This window comes from Rhipicephalus microplus, chromosome 10 (genome assembly GCF_043290135.1).
Source record: "Rhipicephalus microplus isolate Deutch F79 chromosome 10, USDA_Rmic, whole genome shotgun sequence".
NCBI classification, from domain to species: domain Eukaryota; kingdom Metazoa; phylum Arthropoda; class Arachnida; order Ixodida; family Ixodidae; genus Rhipicephalus; species Rhipicephalus microplus.
In genome coordinates this window covers 53,709,505-53,736,053 of record NC_134709.1, presented here as the reverse complement: position 1 = coordinate 53,736,053, position 26,549 = coordinate 53,709,505, and the positions used below count along the sequence as shown (strand labels likewise).

The window sequence follows — 26,549 nt, the reverse complement described above, 5'->3', positions numbered from 1 at the left end:
TATATTTTTTTTGCATGCAGCTGTTGTGCATTCATCGACCTTTTCGCTGGACAAGAGTGTCGTGGAGGAAGAGTCCGGCTTTGTCTCGAGGCTGCAACGAATGGGGCCCCTCAACCGTAGCACGCCAGTCTCCGAGGCATCGCAGCAGCACACCTTTGTCAGCCGGCCCGCTGTCAACCCCGAGAACTGCGCCGGGTGCGACAAACGTATTCGCTTCTACAAGGCCTCCTACCGGTGTGATGCCTGTGGGGTCGTCTGCCACCCGGAGTGCGAGAGCCTCGTGAGTGCAGCCCCATCGAGTACACAAGTACACTCAAACCTTATCATAACGAAGCTGCATATTACAGGAAAATAACTTGGTTATAATCTAGAAGTCGTTATACAGGTGTATTCTTAACTATATACCTATTCAAGACTATTTTTAAATTACTTCATACTTCATTTTAACCGATATTTCATTATATCCAGATTCGTTACATCGAGGCTTTAAGTGAGTTACAAAGTTGCATATTGCACTAAAAAAGTGCCTTAAATCCAAAAGTTTATTCCAAAGGTATATTCCTAACACTATATATACTGCAGGACTATTCTTCATTTACTTCATTGCAACCAATATTTCATTATATTCGGGTTCGTTATATTGATGTTTAAGTGTACACAGTAATATGCCTTCTTTCTTCCTTTCTATCTTTACAACAGCAGAGCTGTTTATGCCAGCCTTGTAAACATTGGTCTTTGCTGAAAACCGCAGAGTAGCCCCTCAGTCCACGTACTGTGTTCGTCCTCTGCTTTATCTACTGCTTTGCTCCGAGAGCACAGGCATTGATTTGGGCAAGACACCGAATTCGAAAGGCACAGATCTTTTTTTTTTTTGAATATTTTTAAATCACATAGTTCAAATGGTATTACAAAAAAAAAATTTGCATTTTTGTCATGACCTAACTTGTGCAACATTTTTGGTTATTGGAACTAGCTGTCTGCAAGTGGCACATTTTTTTATTCGAGGCGGATTAGAAGCAACTTTGAATAGTAGTAAAATTTCAATACCATTAGGGTGCAAGTTATAGATAGTTTCACCAGCACTCGAAGCTCTTTGGAAACATTGTGCCTTCACTGGAATCGCACCCTAGAAGGCCTCCTCTTTACCGTATTTACTCATGTAATCCTCGCACTCGCATAATTCTCACACACCCCATGCCACCTAACAAAAATATGATTTCTTTTTTCCTCGAGTAATTATCGCACCCCCGAAAACTGCCGCAATAATGTCGCCTGTTCGTTCCAGCCACTGGATAGATGGATGAATCGATGTGGCTGTACCCTTTAGATCGGGCGTCGGCTAACACCACCTAGCCGCAATACTTAGTGAACCAACAACCAGATTTATCCTTCTTTTTTCCCCTTTAAATAGTGAAGTTGAGGACTGGTACTTTGCAGTGAAGGGTTTAATTTTCACTCGTGCCTTGACTATAGCCACCAATCAGATACCCTCGTTCCTAGTTAATTCTACCCGCTTAAAGTCTATTTTGCCCTCCCTGTCCCTAAACCCCAGTGCTTTGAAAAACTCTGCGCAATCGTCCTGAACTATAAGGTGATGATGATAGTGCAGGCCATCTCAAGCATCAAGCATACTATTATTGCACAAAGACTCAATCCAAGCCAAGCCAAAGTGACAAGTGCGCTTTGCGGTGTGTTTTGTACGTTGTGTTGGTAATCTTGTCACGTTATGGTGCGATATTCAAGCTACACGGCTGCTTTCAAGTTGAAAGTTATAGATCATGATCTAAATAATGGCAACAGGGCTGCCTGTAGGCCTTTCGGAGCATGGGAGTTTTGTGTTCGCTATTGGTGACATCTGAAAGCCACCAAGACGCGTTGGGCCTGCCTTGTTCCTAAAACTGGAATTGATGGTAAACTTTATTTCTTCAGAAGGAAACTGCTGACGATTCTGTTAAATAGTTATCAGCCTAATACTGACGTCCTATGCTTACCTTTTGAGGGCTCCTGTTGAGCAACGAATGCTACTCCCACACCAGGGATGCCCACAAGCTTTGCGTATGGTATTCTAATTCTCGACTATTTGCTTGCACTTTGTGTCTCAAGTAAATCTTGCCTTGTGTTGAACCTGTGCTTTTATTGTTGAGGTAAGTTTTAATTAGTACTTCTCAAAGCTTGCTGTTAGTTGCTGGTGTGAGAATCCCGATTTGCAGCCACTTCGTTTTCTTTTTCGCTCTGTACGTTTTCGTGGAGAGTTTTCCCCGCGTAATTCTTGCACCCCCCAACTTTGTATCGGTTTTCCGCCAAAAAAAAAAAAAAGTGCGAAGATTATGCGAGTAAATACGGTACCTTGGTGCAGCTTGCTGTCCAGCCTGCGTTGCCGGCTCCGGCTGCTTTTGCTTCGATGTTTTCTGCAAATATTCCGGCGAAGCGTTCACAACTTGGGCACTGCTCTGCAGTGCAAGGAGGCAGTCTGCCATCTGGAGCTAATTTGCTATCGCTAGTCAGAACGCTAATTTTTTTTTTTAGATGTGAAAGTTCAAAGAGCGCCTGTTTGCAGCGATAAGGCGAGGAAGCTAGATTCCCACAAAGAGCGCGTACTTTTGTTCTTTCTACTTTATCAGAGGCAAGTAAAACTAATGTGTATTGTAAATGGCACAGAAGCGTAGCTCGGACATTAGTTGAATGTCCCAATACAAGGAACACCGTCACCGTCGTCTTCCACCCGTGGCAGATCAGTGCGGCGACTTCTTAAACAGATGGCAGAACTGCTGACAACAGAAACTCACCGCAACGGTGTTTACTGTAGTTTAGCCTCACCAGTGACGTGCACTGCTCGAAGAAACACGCGGGACACCAAAGCAGCCACGCTCGACACTGTGCACATCGCAATGGCGACATTTTTTTGCAAATTATGAGAGCGACGACTGCGCGTGGGTTTGCACCGGTGCGAGCGAATGACTGATTGCCTGTCTGATTGCAGCCTATGGTCATCAGGGCACTCTAGCTAATATTTTTTTATGTGAGCGGGGAGAGTAAATGTAGACAGGCTAACTTTAAAGTTTGACTCTCGAATACAGTCGACTGCCAATTTTTCGAACCCTCTAGGGAGCGAAAAACCGTCCGAAAATTCGGGCAGTCAGAAAAAGTGAATGCAAGCAAAAAACACGCATCATTTTACTGATAATTTTCAATGCAAGCAAAAAAAAAACGCACCATTTTGCTAATATTTCTCAATGCAAGCAAAAAACGCAACATTTCATTGCTATTTCTCGGATAAAGAGGGTCAAGGTCGAAGTACCAGACTTCCGGAACTCTGCCAAAGCATCAGTGGGGTGGCTCTGAAAAGAGCCGTTAAAAAAAATGCATGCAGCCGACAGCGGCTGCCGTCAGGACAGCCGGTGTTAGAGCTGCAGTGGCTTGAAAACTAGTTGATCCTTGTTTGAACGGCGTTTTCCTTGCATGTGATCACATTCGCCTCGATCTGAGCAAGGGTCATGTCATCACTGTACACCGATGACAGTATCATCAATGCTCGCTGCCAGACATGTTGACAATTTCTCGCTGCCAGACATGTTGCTGCAGACAAGAACGATCAGCCGTTCTTTGCTATGCTTGCCACCATGGCATGCGTCACCAGCAAAAGCGAGTGTTCTTTCCGGCAGCACCTTGTAAAACAAGCCAGTTTCGTCGCAGTTGAAATTGTTGTCTGTGGAGAACTGCTGTAACAAAGACTGGGGTTTTCCACTGCGGTACTGCGCAATAACTGTACTGTCGGCGGGGCCGCTTTTGCCACACATCTGCTTGAACTTGAGGTCATTCCGATGCTTAAAGTTTTTCAGCCATCCATCACTGAACTTAAAATCCGTGATGTCCATTCAAGGCTGAAAGTTTCCGCGTTTTGTTTCAAGATGCAGCCCGAGACTGGCAACCGTTTGGCAATCATTGAATTAAGCCACACGACTCGAGTGCCCTCAAGCTTTGGATGAACACCTTGGCTTGCATTCTCATCTTTTGGGCACCAGACGGTTCTTCAGCGGCTTCCAAGATCTTGTCTTTGTTCCTCAGTAAATCGGAAACTGTTTGCTTGGAAATGCCGAACTCCTTGCTCACGTCAGCCTGCGATCGCCCACTCTTCACTAACTTAATAATGGGGGCTTCCTTCTCCATCGTTAATCGGTGGTAGTTTTCCGCGCTTCGATGCCATCGGCGAGGACGGCAAAGGCGGAGTGGGGGCCATCGCAGGCAAGCGAAATCCTCACGATGTGAACAAAGGAGTTTGCTGACGAGTGTCGAAGCACCTAGGCTTAGCGTTGCAGAGCACACTTCACACGATCGCACAACCACGCACTAGGCTAGCCAAACACCATGTGGGCTGCGTGAACAAAACGGCGCGACGGCAGGCGACGGTGCCTCGTGTACTCCGGAGGTGGCGCTGGTAAACATTCAAGATAGCGAGCATGGCCAGACCAAATCGGTGTGTGACGGTTAGTTCTAGTTCGAAGTGGTGAGACGCTTCGCGAAAACACTGCGCAGGAAGCCAAAGTGGCACGCACGAGCACAAGCGCTAAAGCAAAAGGAAATTTATTGGCGCCAAAAAATTTCTGGGTGGATAGTTCCAATTGTCAGCGAAGCACCCTTGGACGATAAACACGGCCAGTGATAGGAATCTCTGAGGCCGTGTGTGTTTCTCCGCTAACGATCAACGAGTTGAAGCAACAGATACCGCCACAGGAGACCGGCGCGCTCATTTATGCGATCATAATCGCGTGTGATGCAGTTGTGGTGGTTTCCACTGGAGGTCAGTAGTGGTTTCTGACCTTCCGTCGCGTCAAAAAGTCCGGAAAATTGGACTCCAGGGGTTTCGAGTGTCCGAAATTTCAGACTTTCTTATAAATTGATTCTATGGGGCTCGTGGCGGTGCCGCGAAGATGTCCGAATTATCGGGCATGTCCGAAAATTTGGATGTCCGAAAAATCGGCAGTTGACTGTAGTTCTTGTTCGCATGACTCATTCACATAATGAGTTAATTTTATGTTACGTCATTCACACTAAACACATCGAAACACGAGTGATTTTGATCGGCGCCGATCTCTATCAAAAGTACCTGGCGTAATGCAAGTGCAGTATCATCGTAAGGTTGTGTGCCTAGATGAATATGCTGAAAAGAGGTACGTGGATCGATACCCCGCATCTCTGCCTCTTGAAAAAAGGTTTATTGGCGTGCGTTGCGATGGCGGCTCTACGAACAAAGCGCAGTCGGAACTGAGCAGCCTTTTAAGTAGATGCTGGCCATGACCGGTGCTAGGGGAGCGAGACGAGCTAAGAAACCAGTACCCAAGCGTTGGCAATGCTGCTTGCCAAAGATGCGTCTTCCTCTCCACATTACATAGGGGCCCGGCTGTGACGAGGGGCTGATCCTTGACTTGTGTCGAAAAGCTGAATTCAACGACTTTTGTAACCCGCGGATCGTGCAACTCTTCTCACCACTGCGGTTTCCATTTGTGCCTCTTCTGTGCAACGTTGTAGAGTCCTTTCATGTAGTCACTAGACATCGCTCGAAGCACATGTGAAGGAATGTGCCAGAAATAATAGAGCAACAAACTGCTGAAGTTTTCTGGGGCAGGTCATTCGGAGCACGTCCTGCAGTTTGTTTACCAACAGCATAACAGTCTTGAATTATGTTACATCTTAAAATTTTGTATGCCTAGCCTATATAAGCCTGCATACAACATTTTTAGACTTGTATAAAAAAAAATAATTGAGGTGCAGGGGCGGTAGTTTGTAAGGGGAGAGATCGGATGAGAGATAGGCACACTGGATTTGTCGAGGCTGTTCTGAATGTCAAGATGTGAGAATTGTCACCAAATTTGCATAGAACGGGCAAGAAGGCATTGAAACGGACTCAGGCTCCTTTCTATCGACAGAATAAATACAAAAACCTTCTCCAGACGACGTGGATTGGATCAAAGCGTAAGCGCTTGAGCTCGGAGAATCAAATTAGCCTGTTTTGTGCCTGGCTTACCTCAATTCTGGGCCGAAAATCACCGCCGAATGAATCACCAAATTGCGACACTACCTAGATTCCACTCAAAACATTAACACAAATTGTTAGTCATCTGCTATCTTAAGCTCTGAAAACTAATGCCTTTCAATATTTATGTTAAGCTGTACTAATTTGATATTTATTTTTGCGGTGACAGCATTTCTGAATGCCCTTAAATCACCTATTAACTGTTTACTCCCTTTCATTCTGTTGTTCGATCGCTCTCGTGTTCTAAACTAAAACCTGCCCCAAGTGATGTGTACATTAAACCTTGAAGTCTGGCTTTGCTGCAGTGCAGAACTTTTTTTTTTTTGGATAGATGGTTTCTTCGCATAGCAGTTCAATGCTGCAGTGAAACCATCTTATCAGGCAGGTCAGATGTGGTGAAGTATTTGTTATTTTGAATACTTTTACATTTCGTATCATTTCAACTCGTGTCGAAGCGAATTCAAATGCAGAAACGTTGGCCCATCCCTCGATGTAGTGTTTCACGAGCAAAGAACCTGCGCTGCCTGCTCCTTCTTGTGTAGGTACCACTTCCCTGTGGTCTTGGAGCGTCACCTCGGGGGGTCAGGGGCGCAAGCAGCGGCGCAGGTGTACTGGCCGACTACGCGCCCTCAGAGCCACCCTTCGTGCCACCTCTGGTGGTGCACTGTATTCGGGAAGTGGAGCGGAGGTGCATCCATGAGAGGGGCCCACTCTACGGTTCGGCGGCGCCACCCGAGGAAGTGGACGCGCTGCTCGAACAGTTGCTGAGTGGCCGTGACTTGCCCGTCCTCGTGAGTTTGAAGAGACTTCTCATTAATGTGAAGTTATGATTCCCAGTGATGCAATGGTACTGCAGACTTTGACACTCGAAAGAAAAAAAGCACTTTGTACTCAGTGTAGATTCACCCATTGCTAAAATATGTGTGGGCCGTGTGGGACACTTGGAAAACAACATTTAGGCGATATATGGTCGAAAAAATCGATAAAATGCTAAGCGGAGCAGCAATGTTTGTAAGGTAATACTGAAGAAATTGCCAAATCACCCATATCAGAAGTGAATTAGGATGGGAAATTGTTGCCTCTTGACGAAGAAAATTACAATAGAAACTTTCTATTCATTATTTTGTGGCAAAATCTGCATTTGTGACGAAAAATACTTGCATAGGCTTCATTATGTCTTATCACATATGTAAGATTGTTAGGCGTGTACGAATAGTCAGCTCTAGTTTCGAATTGAATTCGAACCAAATAGTGATTTCATCGAATAATTTTGAGCTATACTGCACCGCATATATCACATAGTACAAAAAGAGCTGAACATATTTGTCATGACCTAACTAGCCTGCGCAAATTTTTTTTTTAATGAAACCAAGCATGCGCGAACGCCATTCTGTTTGGTTTGGTTCGAAGTGATGTGGAAGTAGCTTTAATCTGTAGCAGGATTTTGATATCAGTAGGAAGGCACTGGATAACCAAAAAGTTAAGGTACATTTAAAAAAAAACTGTACTTGGAGCAAATAAGTGCATATATAATTAGCTGTGGAACTTGACAAATCGTTAATTAATGTGAGGGTAATGTGTTCTTTAGCCTTGAATGGGTCTTTGCAGTGAGGTGAAATAAACTTTATTTTGTTCTGCAAAACTCAGACACCCCCCGCCCCCCTCGCGAAGCGGGAGTCTGCCGCACTTGCTAACTGTGCCCATGCCAGTATAGGAAGAGAAGACCATGGCCTTCCGCCCGTTTGCAGGCCTCCTGAACTGCTGAGAGCTGGACTGAGAGCTCAGAGCGTTCAAGGGCCCTCTTCCAGTCCTATCCTGTGCTGAACTTTGCCCTACGTAACATCTTCAGCAAAGTGACTTAAGAAGCTACGAGACGGGACTGAACTTTCCTGCAGCACCCGAAAAGCCAGCGAGTGCGGTCTAGTGAGCTTAGAATGCTGCAGGGGGTACCTCCGCTTTAACAGTTGGCAGTGAGAAGTAACTTCGTTAAAAGTTCCAAGTAGATCCGTGAAGCTCTCTGCGAACTCGCCTCCGGACTCGCCCGCACTGCCGCAGCTCATGATTTTTCGCGCACGTTTTTGGCCAAGTTCGGGACAGTTGAATGAACCCTTGAGCCCACGTGAGCCGGGAACCAGGCGATTGTGCGAAAGGCTACTACAGTCTTTGACCTGCTTCCATCTAAACATCAGATCTGCCTATCATAATCTGCCTATCATAACAAGACTTGCTAAACGTTTTCCTAGATCGGTTTTATTTCAAGTTCGACATAGTCATGCTCACTGAAACGTGGCTGAATTCGGACTGTGATGCCATAGTGAATGATAATTATCGCACTTTTCACTTAAACTGCAAGGACAAACGTGGTGGAGGAGTGCTACTAAATATCAAAAAGTGCATTACTTGTGACCTACTTCCTGAATTTTGTTTTATAACTCATGATGCAGAGTGTCTCACAATTGTATCACAGAACTATGTCATAGCTGTAATGTACCGCCCTCCAGATGGAATCGTTGATGCATTCATTGCACATTTGGAAGACTTATTGAGCTATGCAAGTGAAAACAATTTAGTATTAATTATAGGTGGTGATTTTAACATAGGCATGTTAAATTACTCAAATGCTCAACACAAGTTATCCACAATGCTATCTTCATACTGCTCAAATAATGTGATTAAAGAATGCACTAGAGTGACAAATATAACGGAAACATTAATCGACTTGTTTATAACAAACTTACCAGAGCCCGAAGTCATCAGTGGTGTATTAGCATCGAGCATTAGTGATCATTTGCCCATGTATTTGTTGACCAAAAAGCCTAATTCTGGCCGTACCTCTATAACGAGCAAAAAAATTCAAGACATCAATGAAAAAACCTTGCGGAACTTTCGCAACAGCCTCGAAAAAATAAAATGGGATACTGTATACATGTCTACCACTTCGGATAATGCATATGATGAATTTTTGCGCCTATTTCTTGAAGCATACTTAAAGTCTTTTCCCATTAATCACACATAAAAAAAGTAAAAAAGCGCGTAAGCCCTGGGTAAATAAGGAGTGCCTTAAAATGATTAAAAAGAAAGATAGGCTTTTTAATATATTTCTCAAAACGCGTAACGCTGCCGACTGGGATACATTTCGGTTACATAGAAACAAAACTAATGCCTTATTACGTAATGCAAAGCGAAACTATCTGTACAATTATTTGGACATCGGAAATAAACAGAACTTGGACGTAATGTGGAGAAAAATTAATGAGCTACTAAATCGTGCATCTAAAAACCCAGAAACACATGAACTAAAGTTGAACAATCAAGTCATACAAGGAGCAGAATTAGCTGAAGAATTTAATAGTTTTTTTGTAAATCTAGTTTCTAGCTCTCATTCCCCGGAGGCAATAAAGGGGATCAGCAGGAACTCTGCAAGCATATATATGAATCCCACCACTAATAGTGAAATAGATAACGTTTATAAATCTCTAAGAACAGCTTAACATGCGATATTGACAGCATTCAAGTTAGGCCAGTCAAGTATGTTTTTGACATCATACTGCCACAGCTTACGCATATCTATAATATTGCTCTCTCTACAGGCGTCTTTCCGAAGAAAATGCAAGTAGCAAAAGTTATTACAATATTCAAAGGCGGTGAAAAAAATAGCTTATCAAATTACAGACCGATTTCCATACTGCCCGTGTTCTCCAAAGGCTTAGAAAAGATAATTAATGCCAGAATAATTGGTTTTGCAAACAAGTACAATTTAATTAGCCCAACTCAATTTGGATTCAGAAAAGGGAGATCAACAGAACTTGCCCTTGTCATGCAAAAAGAAATCATTTTAAAAGCATTCCATGAAAAAAGTCTAATAGCTGGCATATACATTGATTTCTCTAAGGCATTTGACCGCCTAAACCACTTAACACTCACTAAAAAACTTGAATTATATGGAATTAGAGGCACACCGCTCGCTCTTATAACGTCTTACCTACAACACAGAATGCAATGTGTTTGCATTCAAGGCAATTTATCTCGGCACAAGGCAATTACCTCAGGTGTACCTCAAGGAAGCATACTTGGACCACTATTATTTAACTTCTATATAAATGACATTTCTAAAATTAATTATGGAGCAAAGTACATAACTTATGCAGATGATACAATTATTTTCTTTCTCAGCAATTCTTACGAAACTCTTCAAAATAACGTTAACATAGCTCTGCGCGACTTACACAAGTGGAGCGTAATCAATTCTCTTGAAATCAACACAGCCAAAACAAAAGCTATTATCTTCACACCCCGACAATCACCTGTAGCACCCACTCTGAATCTTACCTTAGGAAATTCACGTATCGAGATTGTTGACTCAGTAAAATCACTTGGTGTATTTTTTCAAAAGCATCTATCATGGGACATTCATATAAATCATGTTGTTACACAGGTAGCAAAGGTAGTAGGAATTCTGGCGAAATTCAAATTCCACTTGCCAATAGCTCTCAAGCTTCATATTTATAATGCACTATTTCTTTCTCGCTTAAATTATTGTTGTCTAGTCTGGGGCACAACAACGTTAACAAACCTGAACCACCTGTTTGTTTTACAAAAGAAAGCACTTCGCCACATTGCATGCGTGGAACAAACTGCGCACACAGAAGCCCTGTTTATCAAATATAACATCACGTCCGTACACAATTTGTATCCATTAAATCTAGCCAGAAAATACAAGCACGATACAGACGGACTACTTCGTACATTTTCTGAGTTGACACCACTCACAAGGTCATATAATTCACGAAATGATGACATCTGGAAAATACCTTTTTCACGCATTATGATAACAAAACAAATGCTTCGTCATATGCTTCCAAAGTTGTTAAATGAACTCCATCAATGTGAAATCATTTTAGAGACAACTGGGAACAGTGCAATCAAAGCATTCTTTGCCGCCAAGGATTGATCCTCTTTCTTTTTGTAAAAAAAGTATAGATTCTGTTCAACGAGTTTTCAAGTTTTAACTGTTTTCTCTTCTTTTTGTCTTTTTTCAGTTATTTTGTTTTTTGCATGAAGAAATGCTGATTGCGATCTCATGATTATGTGAATGATTTACCATTAGATAGTGTGCACTTTTTGTATTGTATAGTGTTTGTTGTAAATATTGTAATACTGTGTTAGTATAAGTATTGTATTATATCAGTACTGCATAATCACTTCCATGCTCTCGCTGTATGCCATGTAAAACGGGGGCTCGAGGCTTCTCAAGTGGATAAATCCACTTTTTCTCGAGCCCTCCTGTTCCACAACACACACACTTGTGGACGAAATAAAAGTTTTGACCTGAGAGTAGCGGCAGCCTCCCTGGAGATCACTTCCCAGACGAACACCCGGGCGGCAGCCCTGGAGTCCATAAATATTTCAGGACGCGAAGGGTCCTTCATCGCCAGAGCTATCGCTACCTGCTCTGCTACTGAAGCAGACACCTTCATTACGGAAGCAGAGTTGAGTACACGGCTGCAATGATAAACGACCATGACTGCAAAGCTTTCGGAGTGGCTATGCTGCGCATGTAGACAAAAGACACCTTCTCAGGGGATTTAGCTACAAAATCAAGCAGGGACTTCACCTGTGCCTTTTGCTGGCCATCATTGTAGTGCAGATGAAGGGCTTTGCAATAGTGCAGACTTTTTTTTAATAAATATTTTTACGGCATAGTACTCCTACGCTGCTGTGAAGCCACCTCAAGAGGGGGTGTAGGTGCAGTTTAATATGCAGTCTAATCATTCATTTCAAATACTTCTAAATTTATGCTAATTTATATTCAAATCAAAGTGAATTCGAATATTGTATTATCAGTTCAAATATCCAAAGCGCTCAAATATTTGCTCAAGCAAGTTATTCAGAAGAGAGGGTTAGGCTGCATCAACATGTGCTGGGCGTAGAAGCATGGGCGAAGGTTGGTTAGACTAATGTTGTGCTTCCTTTTACTTTTTTTTTGCTTTTCCAGAGCGAACATAGCCTGCCAGTGGTGTGCGGGTCTCTGATGAAATTCCTGGCTACCTTGCGCGAAACAGTCATCACCAAGTCTATTTGGCCTGTGCTGGCTAAGGCGGCTGGTGAGTTGGATGCCTTTGCCTCCCTACCGCTTTTGACATCTCAAACGGCCTTTGCGACTCGTTTAGACTCTTCTTGTGACAAGTGCTTCCTGCCTACCTTGCTTCACATCATCTTCACTTTGCACTCTTAAAGTTTTCCGTAAAATGCCAAGCAAGCACCCCCCTCCCTTTTTTAATAGACCTAAAATAAGCGCTGATAACCGAGCAAGGCTTTTCCTCCCCTGCAGCCACTCTTTTTTTTTTTCCAAGATGAGTGTCACTTGTGTAAAAAAAACTACTAGAATGATATTGCTACGTAGCTATTGCTATTGATATTGCTACGTATGCATTGAATACATATCTAATGTTGTCTATTAAATGCTTTATAGAGCATTTCATTAGTAACATAGATGGACACTTTTTATCTCAAGGGGAGATGCTACTCGAAGACAATTTTTTTAATATTCAACCTAGAGCAATAAAACTTGAGCTGTTTATGGAATTTTTTATGCTAATTTCAAATATAATTAGTTTTCTCGCAAGTTGCTTACTTTTAGCTCTGCGAAATGACAAAGTGAAGACCTTTAACCTTTTGCCCCCTCGTTTCACCCCTAAACTTCCATAATATTTGCCATTCATAGTTCATAGTGTATCAAACAAAATGTAGAATACAAATAACTAATTAGAAAGCACATACAAAATACGTAATAGGCATGAAAAATAATAGACTAAAAACTTCATACTTCACTTACCCTAGTAAAGGGTTTACATACATTTTTTAGTAAAAATTAAAATATTGAAATTTAAACTAGATAATCGTATTTCTCATACATTGGGAAAAAACGTGGGCAAAATTTCATGCAGATCCGAGCACTAGAAGTGCCCAAAAAATGAGGGGCACATTGAAAAAAAAAAAATGGCAAAGTTTGTTTTTTGAGAAAAATGAGTTTTAAAGTTAGAATTGAGTTTTTATTTATGAAAGATGTCTATAAATGCAATGAAATTTGCTCATCAAAAAGAACAATCCGTTCTTGTATCGGTTGGAGTATCGTTTGGAGCATGGCTACAGCGGACAAACAGACAAATGTACAGACAGAAAGACAGGCAGACCAAAATTTTTGCGTTAAAGTACCCCAAGAAAGACTATCATGTTTAAAAAAATTAGAGGCCCGTGCAGGACAGGGTAAGTTGCAGGTCATCAGGAGAGGCCTTCGCCCTGAAGGATGGTGATGATGAAGGGATGTATTTCGCAACTGAGGGTTCTCTGTCAATTTTGACCGTCTCACCTACCTTAGCTTCTCGGATATGCACCTGCTTTCAAACTACACTAGTGTTCTTGTCCCCATAAAAATGCAGTCTTAGCAATTTGCAATCGAAGCTAAGTTTGTAGTGTGCCAATGCCTTACTTTGTAGCACTTACGTCAATTGAAGTTCTCCAGATTGTGCAGAAAAATGACTGCGTTGTTGTCTAAACCATAACATATTTGCTAATTGTTTGTCAAGAAAGGTTACCACTTTAGGCTGGAGCAGGAGCTGCGCTGCTGCACTTCTTCTTTTGGTTTGTCGCGAATTGCGTTACTCTGCACCGCCTTTATCGACGCCATTGGTGCAAATACGGTTACAATTGATGCCACAAATAGATTACTTTTTGCAGTTTCCTGGTTCGCTTCTATGCACCGTTCATATTTTACAGGCTAGCGCTCGCTATCTGCTGAAAGTCAAGTCCTGCTACAATTCGAGGTTGCTTCCACTTCCTTTGAGCCAAAAAGAATCGCATTTGCACAGGTCTTGCTTCAATCCTAAAATACATTGTGCAGGTTTGTTGGGTAATGATAAGTATGACCATTTTTTTTCTTCATAATATGTTATATATGCTATTGGAATTGGATTTAAAATTATTTGAACCAAATCACTTCATTTTGATATCGCTTGAACCTAGAATTCACTGTTTTCACAAAGCTATAAGTTACCCACATCATTTTCTTAAAAGAAAAAAAAGAAACGCCAAAGTGCACGGAAGCGAGAGTGGGTGCGAAAACAACATGAAGTCGCTGCTGCAGAACGTGCGACTGCAGCCACTGGCTTCCATCTTCACGGTCGGGGAGAGGCTGTGAATCGGTTTGTTATGTGTCCTTTCGCATCTTCTTTGTAGTGACAGGGGACGAGGACAAGGAGAACCGCATATGGAAGTTCTTGGATGCCACGCGTCAGTTGCCGGCCGCCAACCGCGCCGTGCTGTCGATGCTACTGGTGCACCTGCACGGCGTGTCAAACACGTCGCTTGGTGGCGACGGCCGATCTCTCGATGAGCTGGCCGCCGTGTTTGCGCCCGTCTTGGTGGGCTGCTCCACGAGCAGTCCCAGCGTCGAAGAACAGGAGAGGGACAGACACCTGCAGGATCTGGTGAGGTTGTTGTGTGCCATGTTTTAAAGGGACGCCATTAAAGGCATCATTTATATGGGTATAGCGCACCGCGACAAGGACACAAAAAGAGAGAGACACAACTAATGTTTTATTTGCAATCACAAATGCTATTTCTACAATAACAGCAGACCGATAAAACCTGGAAAAGGTCATGTTCAGATACAGCACAGCTCATGCATGCGTCATCACAGATTGCGACAAATAGCACTCGCCAACGTCGAAGTGAAGATTCCAGATATTTCTTTTCTTTAGCTGACAAAGCTATGGAAGCCAGACTCGCACATTTTTCGTTCATTTTGTCAATCTCGTAGGCTTCAATGATTTCACACGTAGTTCTGTCATGGGCCCTATAGAGAATACGGTTGTTTTGAAACACTGGGATGCATCCGCACCTCTGACAGTGAAGAACCAAATGACCAGATTAAGCTTTTTCTACGTTGTACTTGTGTTCTCCAAGTCTTTCATTCACACACCTTCCGGATTGGCCAATGTACACACAATCATAAGTCAAAGGAGTGCAATAGACAACACCACGACAACAATTTACAAATTTTTTCCGGTGCTTCATTTTCCGGGCTTTTATAGCTTTGTCAGCTGAAGAAAAGAAGTATCTGGAATGTTCACTTTGGCGTTGGCGAGTGCAATTTGTCGCAATCGGTGGTGACGCGTGCGTGAGCTGTTCTGTATCTTAACATGATCCTTTAAAGGTTTTATCAGTCTACTGTTATTGTATAAATATCATGTGTGATCACAAATAAAACATTACTTGCAAGTTAGCACTGTGTGTGCGTGTGTGTGCGTGCATGCATGTGTGTGTGTGTGTGTGTCGTGGTGCGCTCTATCCATATAAATGATGAACCCCAACCAACTAGCCCGGCAACGTGCCTTAGCAAATATTAAAGGCAAATGACATTTTTTGCCATAGTGTAAAGTAAACCCTTCAGAATCTCGGAAAGGTTAGTATTATGCACAGAAGTGCTTTGGTAATCGAGAGTATAGGACGCGACTTGCACCACCTGTGCGACATTCTGGAACATGAGCCCAATGCTGTAGAATAGCTTCAGTACACTGATGCTCTTACAGTAGATGCATTCGCATTATGAGAGAGGTCAGTGATTTTACCACCGGTATGGGGGCAGTTTTTTTTTCCTTTTTATTTGTGCATGTATTTTGGTTTTCAAATGAAGTAGTAAATGAACATGCCTTCTGTCTTGCAAATTAAAAATGTCCTTACACTCATATCTCGATCTAATGAACCCAGACATAACCAAATATCGGTTATAACAAAGTAAATGAAACATAGTTTTGCAATAGATAAAGGGTTGGGAAGATATCATTATAAGAAATTTTTGGATATACAGTAAAAGCTCGTTAATTCGACACCCGTTAATTCAGATAATTCAGACTGTTATATTGGTCCCGGCCAAAGAGCATGTTAATCTATGGGACCAAACCTTCGTTATTTCGTCGGAATTCGGCTCCGCACCGCTTAATTCGGACAAATGCTGACGGCTGCTGCTACACAAAAGTGTGATAAAGCAGCGCTGGCACCACTGGAGTGAAACCGAAACCTGAGTGGCATCGCCATCATCATCAACTAGTGGGGGCGATCGCAGCGTCACCGAACGTCGGCGTCTTCTTTCTTCTTCACTCAGCGCCTCCGACGCCATTTTCCCTTGTGTTGTCATGTCGAAACCATCTCTTCTTGCAGAGTTTTCTTTTTCTTCCATTGTGACCGTATTTGCATGCCACCACCATCGTGTGCTACAGTGATGGCAATGCCGAAAAAGCAGCAGAACTACGACGCGAAGAACATGGCGACTAAAGTGGAAATTTCGGAAGCACTGAAGAACGGCGAATCGCGACAGCAGGTTATGACCATGTACAATGTGAAGCGGAGCACGTTGGGAACGTACGTGAAAAATGAACAACAGATTCGACAAGCCTTCAAAGCGAGAAGTTTCATGCCTCTAGAAAGCTGTTGCGAACCGCAGCTCATCTCCAGCTCGAAGAAGCTTTGCTCCGGTGGATTACCGACTGTTGCAATGCGCATTTGCCTGTGAGTGGACCTCTCATCATGGCGCAAGGTGAGAAGTACGCTGCAATGATGAACATTGAATCGTTCAAAGTGTCAGAAGGGTGGTTTTAGAGGTTTCGAGAGAGACACGAACTTGTCTTCAGGAGTGTGTGCGGCGAAAAGGCCAGTTTTGACGAAAGCGTGACCACCGAGTGGAGAAATGTAAAGCTGCTGGAGCACATCGCCGCATATGAACCACGTGATGTGTTCAATGCAGATGAAACTGCTCTATTTTTCAGAGCTCTGCCCGACAAGACGATGACTTTCAAAGGGGATGCGTGCATTGGTGGCAAGAAGTGCAAGCAAAGGATAACTGTGCTTCTTGCCGCCAATATGACTGGCACGGAGCGCTTGCCACTACTTGTCGTCGGGAAGGCGCTTAAGCCACGTTGTTTTAAGAACGTCAAAAGCCTTCCTGTTGAGTACACTGCCAACAGGAAGGCATGGATGACATCGGACATTTTTCGCGGCTGGCTGCAGCAGTTGGACCGGCACTTCACGTTGAAGGACCGCAAGATAATTATGGTTGTTGACAACTGCAGTGCCCATAACTGTACAGTCGAACTGAAGAGCATCAAAGTTTTTTTGCCGCCCAACACTACTTCTGCTCTTCAGCCGATGGACCAAGGTATCATTCACTACGTGAAGTCGAAGTACCGCAAGCACCTGCTAGAGCGAATGATCCTATGCTCAGAAGCTGGAAAGTTGTATCAAGTGGACTTACTCGGCGCAGTGCACATCATCGCCTACGTGTGGAAAAACACTCCGCTGTGCCGAAAACAGTTGGCGATGACCTGCGGCGGTTTTGTGAGGCCCGAGCATGCAGCAGTAGCTGACGATGGCATCGAGGAGGTGTCAGCCGAGTCCACCGACGATGACTGCCCGACTTTCGATGCTGTCCTTCCCACAGATGTGACCTTTCAGGACTACATCGTGATTGATCATGGTGTCGCCACGAGTGGTCTCCTGACCGATCAAGAGATTATTAATGATGTCACGGGCCATGATTCCATAAAGGCCATGATTCCGACGAAGAATCATGCGAGAAGATACAGCCGTGACCTCATCGCACCTCACGGGAAGTCTCGGAGGCGCTGTTAATATTAGAGGACGCTTGCCTGAACACTCCCGACAGCTTGCGTGCTGTTGGCCATTTGGAACAGTTAAGAAAAATTGTGATGTCGGCCGAAATCTGCGCGAACATGCAGACGACAATTACTAAATACTTCAACAAATAAAGGTATGCTTTTGCAGCTTGATTTTAAATGTTGTTTTCCCTGTTCATTCGTTAATTCGGCATTCGGTTATTTCGGACACTTTTTCCGGTCCAGTGAAATCCGAATTAACGAGCTTTTACTGTAATGAACTTATTTTCGTGTAAGGTGCAACTTTGTTATAATGAGGTGGGAGTGTATTCAAATGGCTGTCAACAGGTCGTTCTGGATAGTTTAGCGTTCTTGTTTTTCCATCGTGACCTCTGTAATCAGTTAAGGTAGTGCACTGCTGGAGACAGTGGTGGCCGCCATGCTCACGATGACGAATGACGAAATTCAAGAGCACGACGCGCGGGCTTACACATTTTTTGGCCCTAAATTCATACATAGATTCCACAGCATTGCATGAAACACAATACGATCAATAGTACTCAATTTAATAGTTGTGAAATCTGGGATTTTATGTCCCAAAACCATGATAGGATTATTAGGGATGAGTGGGTATTTCAGCCATCTAGTGTTCTTTAGTGTGCACGGACATTGCACACTTCAAGGATCGATTTTTAGCATTTCTCCTGCAATTAAATGCAGCCGCCGCAGCCCAGGATCGATCCAACGACCTTCTGCGAGTGCTCAGTCATGGTAGGAAAGAACATTAATTGCAGCGCATCACAGGACAAAGTAAAGCTGAACATGTGCTCTTCGGCTTGATTCATTTCAAAATGAACTTCTGGGCATTGCCCTTGAGAACGGCACAAGTTTAGTTCATGCCGGGCTCTGCAAAAAGGAGCGTGGAAAATGCTATGTCTCAAAGGCCACGCTCTAAGGCAGGTAGTTTCGATTGCACTAGGGATTTACAGACCACTGAAAGGTGAATTTTAGTTCGAACATAGCATTTCTTCGGAATGAAGCAAGCACTCTGAGGCCGCTGGAACACTTATTTCAACTACCCATGCTGACTTCATATATTCGCCTTTAGTGTAGCTTTAATGGGATACTGATAAGGTGCACTTTATTAGGGTTGGATTGGTGAAAATTCTTACACAAACGTACCTTACAGGCTTGATGAAAGAGGCATCAATTCAAGGAGGCAGTTTGAAAAGTGTGCCGAATGAACATTGAATATCTGATGTACAGTGCAAAAATGACGATCTGTATTCAAAATTTGGATTGTTCCACACCACCAGTTAAATGACTTATTTGTAAACAAGAATTGTATAGCTTTTGTACAGTCGCAAGTTCTAAGGTCATCAGTACGTGCATATCAATATAGTGTTCAGTTTAAGCTTATTTTAAATTTATTGTGCTAGATTACCTTTCCAGTGTATTGATTGAAGGATCAACATGCAATAAAAAAAATAACTATCGTGTGTTCAGCTGTTCATTATGCTTTTTGCTTGATTCAAAGTGGTGGTAGCCACATTTTCTACGGAGGTGAAAATGCTTAAGGCCTGCATACCTAGATTAAATTGCACGCTAAAGAACGCCAGTTGGACAAATTTTCCGGAGCCCTCCACTACGGTGTCTCTCATAATTATATTGTGGCGTGCCCGCACAAAATTGGTACAACTTGAAATGTAATGCCATTTTATTGCTTCGTGAGGGAACTTGTACACTCGCAGACAACATTTGTTGATATACTGTGAGTGCTGTGTTAAAGCTGGCTCGAGACACTAGGCAGTGCAGTGCATGTGTCAAACCTACACATGACGACTAAGCACATCCAAGTCCTGTGTTGACTTGTTTGCCTGCCTGATTGTTGATTGATTGAATATAGGATATGGATGTGCTTATTAATCACTTTCGTAGCCTGGACGTGTGCTGTGCCGTCAGTTGTCTCAGAGTCTGCTACCAAATGAGGTTTCAATATTTTGCAAAATTTCGGCTGTGACTCTACATTATACATATGTTACACTGAATAGTGAATGATACAAATGGCTACACGTTGGCACTGACGGTGACTTCTGCGTCATTCTTCTGGTTGATGGATAGATCATGCACTGCCTTCTCGGTGTGCCCGATGTGTACTGGAAGGACAATGCCGACGCTGGGGGTCACGAACCACCACAGCAGGAAAGACCAGGTCAGTGGTCGCATGTGGTTTACGAAACCAGCTTCGCCATAGTTTCTTGTAGACGGCAATTTCATTAAAAACATCATTGATACACTCTTGTTTTCTAACTGGAGCATCAGTCCCGTCTGATTTGTATGAGCAGTGCCTCCAGTAGAATATTGTTGGCCATGATTTGTATGAACAGTGCCTGCAGTAGAATATTGTTGGCCAGAAACCATGCGGTGGAATAACTGCTTGAAAAGATGGTAAAGTGAAACAATAAGTTAGTTTAGACTGATATATGTTAGTCTCGAAACTCAAGTGTTGCTAATTTTACCACCGTAGGCCTATTGATAGCAGAAAAAATGGAGGCAAGTTGCATAATTAAATTTCCTGCCGGAATCTTCGACGGGGATGAAAAAATTCAATTTTTTTGTGCTTTGGCCACATCACCTCGATAATGTTTTCTGAAACTTAGCGTGTTGAGTCTCTGAATTTCACAGAGAGCAATGTGTTTAATTTTTACTCGTTAGGATTAACGTGGGCTCTAGCAGACGCCATGAAAATGTACATCATGACGATTTGTGTGTGAACTTCAAGGTGGCGCCACCATGCGAGTTTATTTTATTTGTTTTCCACGCTTGCTTTTCTATCGAGCATCTTGCCGCAGACATGGTCACTTCGGTTTATGAAATAGTTATTTACTAGTACGAAGACAATCTTCTCACGTTAGTGCTCGTTTTCAAACAAAGTAGTAAACGAAGATGCGCTCTGCCTTGCAAATTAAAAATTACGTTACACTCATTCCTCGATTATATGAACCCTCTATGTAACGAATCGAGATACAACAAATTATCAGTTATAACAAAGTAAAGAAAAAATGGTTCCGTAAGAGATATAGTTTTAGAAATACACCTTTATAACTAATTTTTGGATAAAACGAGCTTATTTAATATGCAACTTTGTTGTTATGAGGTTTGTGCATAGTTAGGTTTATGAATTTTGCTTTCCGACCATTCATTGCTGCATTATGTTGGTCTTGAAAGAAGCTGACTGTATTTGTTTGTTTTTGTTCATTCGTTCGTGCTTCTTTTGACTGCCCAGGTACGGCGACCGAAGATCGCTGCGTCTCTCGATGGAAAGATGTCAAGAGGAGGCTAAAGTAGGGCCGCATTTTGTCATTTGCTTATGTTTACCGCACAAAGATAACGATGCTTGTTTATTGCTGAGCTGGGCTCTTGTCATGCGAGGGACGATCAGTTTATGGACATCAAACGGACAATCTTTATCATCTTATGTGCTGAGGTGATCAAAGTTGTTCCTGAATTGCGTGGAATTGGTGAGATAGATGCAGCGAGTGACAATGGGTTCTGCCGACAGGTGCAACATGAATAGTGGCGATGAATGAAAACGCTCATCAGCTTTTTAACAGCATCTTCATTTTGGTGATGAAAGTTACCATTTCAATCTGTTATGGTAAAACGACTTACTTTTCGCTTAAGTGTGAAAATTTTGAGGTTGCATAGACAATAGACTGCTCAAATGTATGGTGCAGTCTTTTTGTCTGATTATAAAATGGTCTAAATTTGTTTAGCATGGGTATTTTATGTACTTGTGCAGATATTTATCGAACGGTTATTACGTTATTTGAATTCACTTCTATTTGAATTTAAGTTTTTGAATGTTTTGAAGTATTTGAAATGTTTGAATATGTGTTAATAAGTCCGCGTGCAACCCCTTGTAAAGGTGGTTTCGCTGTAGGGGTGGGCTGTCAAAAGGCCAGTCAACAGGCTCCAACATTTTTTTACACCCCCCCAAACAAGCTTGGCAATTTGTAGAGTGGACCGCAGCTATCACGTTTTCTGATTATTACAGCGCTGCGCTATGCGCAGAACCTTCATTTCAAAAAGCAATTGCTGCTCTCCTTTCATACGGCTGACCTCAAAAAGCAATTGCTGCTCTCCTTTCATACGGCTGACCAATCCTCCTTCCACACTCAGTGACGCAATGTCGGCGACTTGACGCAGCATGCAGCTCGTCAATTGGTCGAAACCAGGTCTCGGCAAACAGTAGTGGTCAACGTCCGTTCCTTTTTCCACCCATCCCACTTACAGCTACGAAACCGCCCCTTTTTTCTTGGCACTGCAGTGATACAGTTTAGTTCTCGCAGTTATCGCGCATACATTCTTCGCTCAACTACAGCTCTACCGCCTGCGCGCACGTGATTCGCTCTCGGCCTGTGCAACACAGGGAAAAAGTGTTGCTCCATAGACAGTCACCACAATGGGCTACGCTTTCCTCTCCATGTGAGGGAAGAGGGGGGCGAGGCCACGCAAAAATTTGAAACCAGCTGAAAGCAATGTTTTGACCCCTGTAACTTGCTTAATATAGCACGTATTCGCAAAATTCTTGCGGCAGCATGTTCACGAAGCAAAAGTGCACCCACATCTTTTTATTACATTGTTTGGACCTTGGGGTTGTTTATTGGCCCTTTAAGTTGTGAAAGCGCCTATTTAAATGGGTATATTAATTTGCGTGCAACATTTTGTCAAGGGGGTTTCGCTACAGTGAAAGGGTGCTAAGCCATGACGATGCCTATCCAGGGAAAATACGCACTGCCCTGAGGCTCCACTTTAAGGTTGAATAAACACATTACCCTCGCATAGTCATAATTTTTTTAAGTTTAAAAGCTTGTTATACCAGCCTGTATGCTCTACGTATAGCAAATTTTAAATAGCAACATGTTTTGCAGGTTATTACTTGCATTCTTTTCAAAATCAAATCTTTCTACTATTCGAAGTTGTTCTCACTTTCCTTGCACAAAAAAAAAATTGAATTTCTACTGGCCTTGTTTAAATTTATTATAATGTTGTGCAGGTTAGTTAGGTCATGACAACTGTGGCCATTTTTTTAATGTGATTTATATTCAATTTCAGTTGAAAATTATTCAATTGAAATTACTATTCGCTTTGAATTTTCTTTGAACCTAAACTCTGCTATTCGCGCAAGCCTAGTATTCTCATATGCTGACTGCAAGCATATAATCAACATACTTTTACACTATTCAATGTGTACACTTAGTGTCCACAGTGAATGGTATTGTTATCAATTGCTTGTTTATTTTAAGGATTGAAACCAACCTGCAGCTGTTAGCATTTGCAGACAACTTCACAATGAACTTGGGGCATAATTCATAAACATGTTATGTTCGCTAGTGTACTATCATGAGCAATATGAGCTGGAACACCAAGTTCGTGTTTATTCATCAATCACAGGTACTCATATGCCAACTTCCAACGACTTGCCAGCTGCATTGAGCTGCTGTTACTTTTAAATAGTGGTTTTATCATTCCACGTCATATCGCTCATGATTTAGTTCATGGTTTTGTTGTTGGGTACTACTGGGGGTTGATTGTGGGGTCCAGTGTGCAGTAGTATTTCGTTGTGCAGGTATGTAGTGCCAACGCGCTATGGTGTAACTGGTCGAATTCGTGTACAGTTTGTTTTGTGATCGATGTTAAACTAGCTGTTAACTGCATCTTTGTTCTGGAATGTTGCGTGACATGACTCACTGCATCTTGCTTGCATGTCTGTGCATGCTACAGTGCCCTCCAGACTGCAATAGCTCTGGGATAGTGTGCCTATTGGAAGCTAGCATTGGCTGTTTTTTGACATAACATTGTAAATTTTCTGTCGACTGTAGTGCATTAACATAATATATTTGAATTGCACATTACGCATGCCTAGGCTATGAATTGGCAGCACTCTCAATGTGAAGAGTTTTGCAAGGCACCTTTAATGTGCTATCAATAAGGAAAGAAATGCGAACAGCGCTAAGCATGGCTTTCGGCCCAGGCAAACACCGACATGCTTTGTCTGTCACTGAGAATCTGTGCTTTTAGCCGGTGTCACCACAGTGCACCAGAATCTTGCTCGAGCTGGCGCTATCAAGCCGCAAGTGGCCATCATGCCTATCACTCAATAAGCACATATGTTGCCACAGTGCCAGCCAGACAAAGAATCGAGTGCTGTGGTGACGTCAGCTGGAAGCGCAGATTTTGGCAAACGGCAGACAAGGCATGTTCGGTATTCAACTGGGCAGAGAACCGCGCTTTTCGCTGTTCGCATTTCTTTCCATCGCATAAGTACAAGGAAATGCGTCGTGAGACAGCATGTGTGAATTTTTAAAAGCGTATAAAAAAATTCACAGATAAAAAGCGTATAATTTCCCTTTCCCCAGTACAGGGTAGCAAAGCGGAAATTTTCTTCTGGTTAACCTCCCTGCGTTTCACCCAACCTTGTTCTTTCTCCCTCTATATATATAGTGCATATTTAGGATTGCTGTCTTGTTTCTGAAACGTCTTTTTTGCATGTACCTTGCAGGGTGCATAATCGTATTTACAGTCAATCGTGAACGGAGTAGTCTTGTTTGCTAAATTTGAGCATCTGAATTTTTTTTTTTTTTTCAGGCAATCTATCGGTGTGAGCTACTTGGTGCTTGGAAATAAGAAGTGACAGAGCCACACGCTCTTGCTTCAGTTGCACGGTTTTCTTTTTTCTACCTCCTGCACACGAGCATAGCTCTTGCTTTTTATATATATTGACATAACCATTATATTTTAACTTGTACGAAGCTCGCTTAGGCCAAGCGATGTGATACATCTAGTCAATAAATCATTGTTTTCTAGTTTTATTGAGTTGTTTATTATTATTTTAATGTAAATAATTGGTAGAAGCCATATATTCTCTCGTGACTATAAAAAATTTCATCTTCCGGGGTTGTCAACACGAATGGTACCAATAGTTGTGTGGTGAATACCCACATTTCCTGGGTGAGAATTGAACTTCAAGGTTAAGGTGAATAAAATTTCGCATGTGCACCATGTGATTAGAAGTGACCATTAGGTGCGTAAGCTGAATCAAATGTCAATTAAGGTGGACTAGAGAAAATCAAAGGTGAAATTAAGTTGAAGATGTATAAAAGGTGAATTTGCAGCGCATCAAATATTAAAGATATTAAGCTAATTGAGTCAAGTGCTGTGAATTAATGATTAATAAAACTTTGAAGCATAGAATTACTTCGCCCTGTGCTCTTCTTAGCTAAAGAAACTGTCTCTTTTGTTTTGTCTTATAAATTACCCGCACGTGTGCATTTTCAAAGCAAGAGCATGCTGCTGAGCTATGCCAAACTTGATGCACAATCTGAACCATTAAGCTTCATACTGCAGTGCTTTCTTAGGTACTCAAAATTTAGGGTTTGATGAAAGCTCAACCATTCGAGAATGATCATGGTGCAGTTTTAAAAAAACACCTGCCATATAAAAATGCTGCAAGTTTTTAAAAGATGAGACATCCAAGTTCCCATATGAAAGCCCTGCTGGCAACGGTGATGACTTTGTAATCTCAAGTGACATATAAAAACGCTACAAGTTTTGAAAAGACGAGGCATCTGAGCTCCCGTTTTGAAGTCCTGCTGTAAACTTAAAAATTCAGAATCTCCAGTGCTTTGTGAATGAACGATGCACAGTGCAAACATACAAAGGTGCTATCATTGTTCCTTCTATACCGTAAGTCAGCTGGTCAAATTACTCCGAGTTGCGTACCAAAACTACTAGCTTACCTATCGAACAAAGTGGAGAATTCATGAGATGCGTAAGCAGTGTTACAAAACATTGACCTGTTTGAGAGAGTTGAGCATCCCCAAAAAAGCATGTTTTACTCTCAATGCAACTAGCCAGTAGGATGCAGAAATTGCGAATCAGCATCTGCGCAGTGTGTAAATATGGAACCGATACTAATAATGGAATGTAGTTTCATTATACTTGGGGGCCAACGACGCATCTGTTCTCCCAGACAATGTGACGACCAGCAGATTAGAAACTTATAGCAGTATTTCTGGTGTACTGCTTTTTTTTTTCCACACTCTAGGAATGTTGCTTAGTTGTTGCTGCTATGTTGCCAGTTTCACACCTGCCTGAATCCAAATGACACAATGAATGTTTCATACTTCCTGTGGCCCCTTTCTTTTCAAAGGGACTCTCCAACTCACTTTTAGCTTGATCACAAGTAGCCGCCTGTCTATGGTCTAAGCTTCTGGGAACATGCAAGCCAAACATTATAGTGCAGCAGCACGTGGCGCCTGGAATTTACAATTAATCCTCAGGCTGCTAGGAATCCCTCCCTCTTCTCATGACAAATGATGCCACATAGCCGAATTACTGCAACATATACCCCAACTGCTCAGCTGGCCGATTTGAATATCGTGAGCAGCATGAATACTGTGGCTGCCGCTAGGTGGCGCCACATGCTTGCATGTGTGCTCATGATCACACTGAAAATAAGCCACCGACACGAAGAGAAAAAAAAGTGCTCAAGGTCAAGACATGCGCACGAAGAAACGCGTCTTCTTGCCCCCTTGTCAACCCTCTTTCTGCATAGCTTTTATTGTGCTCGCTTACGTGAAATGAAAGAGAAAGCACTTCAAGTGCACTGCAAATCCTTGTGACTCTGCTTGTGACTCTGCTTGTTTTCAATGGATTCTGAAAAAATTTGTGGCGGTCGATTTGTAAGAGAGTAAGCTCTCTTGGTGAAGCTATAAGACGATCGCTTGGAAAAGTGTTGCGGGGTCCCTTTAAAACTTCAGTTGTCTGTAAAGTTCATTTTGTTG

At 42.6% G+C, this 26,549-nt stretch overlaps 1 protein-coding gene across 2 annotated transcripts in view; it reads left to right on the top strand.

Moving 5' to 3' along the window:
• The window catches only part of LOC119181688 (uncharacterized), a 41,363-nt gene extending 16,788 nt beyond the window's left edge, over positions 1-24,575 (top strand). For both annotated transcript variants that reach the window (XM_075875672.1, XM_075875673.1), the window contains exons 9-15: positions 21-280; positions 6,574-6,822; positions 12,027-12,135; positions 14,267-14,517; positions 19,822-19,912; positions 20,987-21,044; positions 24,352-24,575. In XM_075875672.1, the coding sequence (XP_075731787.1) occupies positions 21-280; positions 6,574-6,822; positions 12,027-12,135; positions 14,267-14,517; positions 19,822-19,912; positions 20,987-21,044; positions 24,352-24,397 (1,064 nt within the window). In that variant the 3' untranslated portion in view covers positions 24,398-24,575. The remainder of the gene's footprint in view (positions 1-20; positions 281-6,573; positions 6,823-12,026; positions 12,136-14,266; positions 14,518-19,821; positions 19,913-20,986; positions 21,045-24,351) is intronic.
• The last annotated feature ends 1,974 nt before the right edge of the window (positions 24,576-26,549 follow it).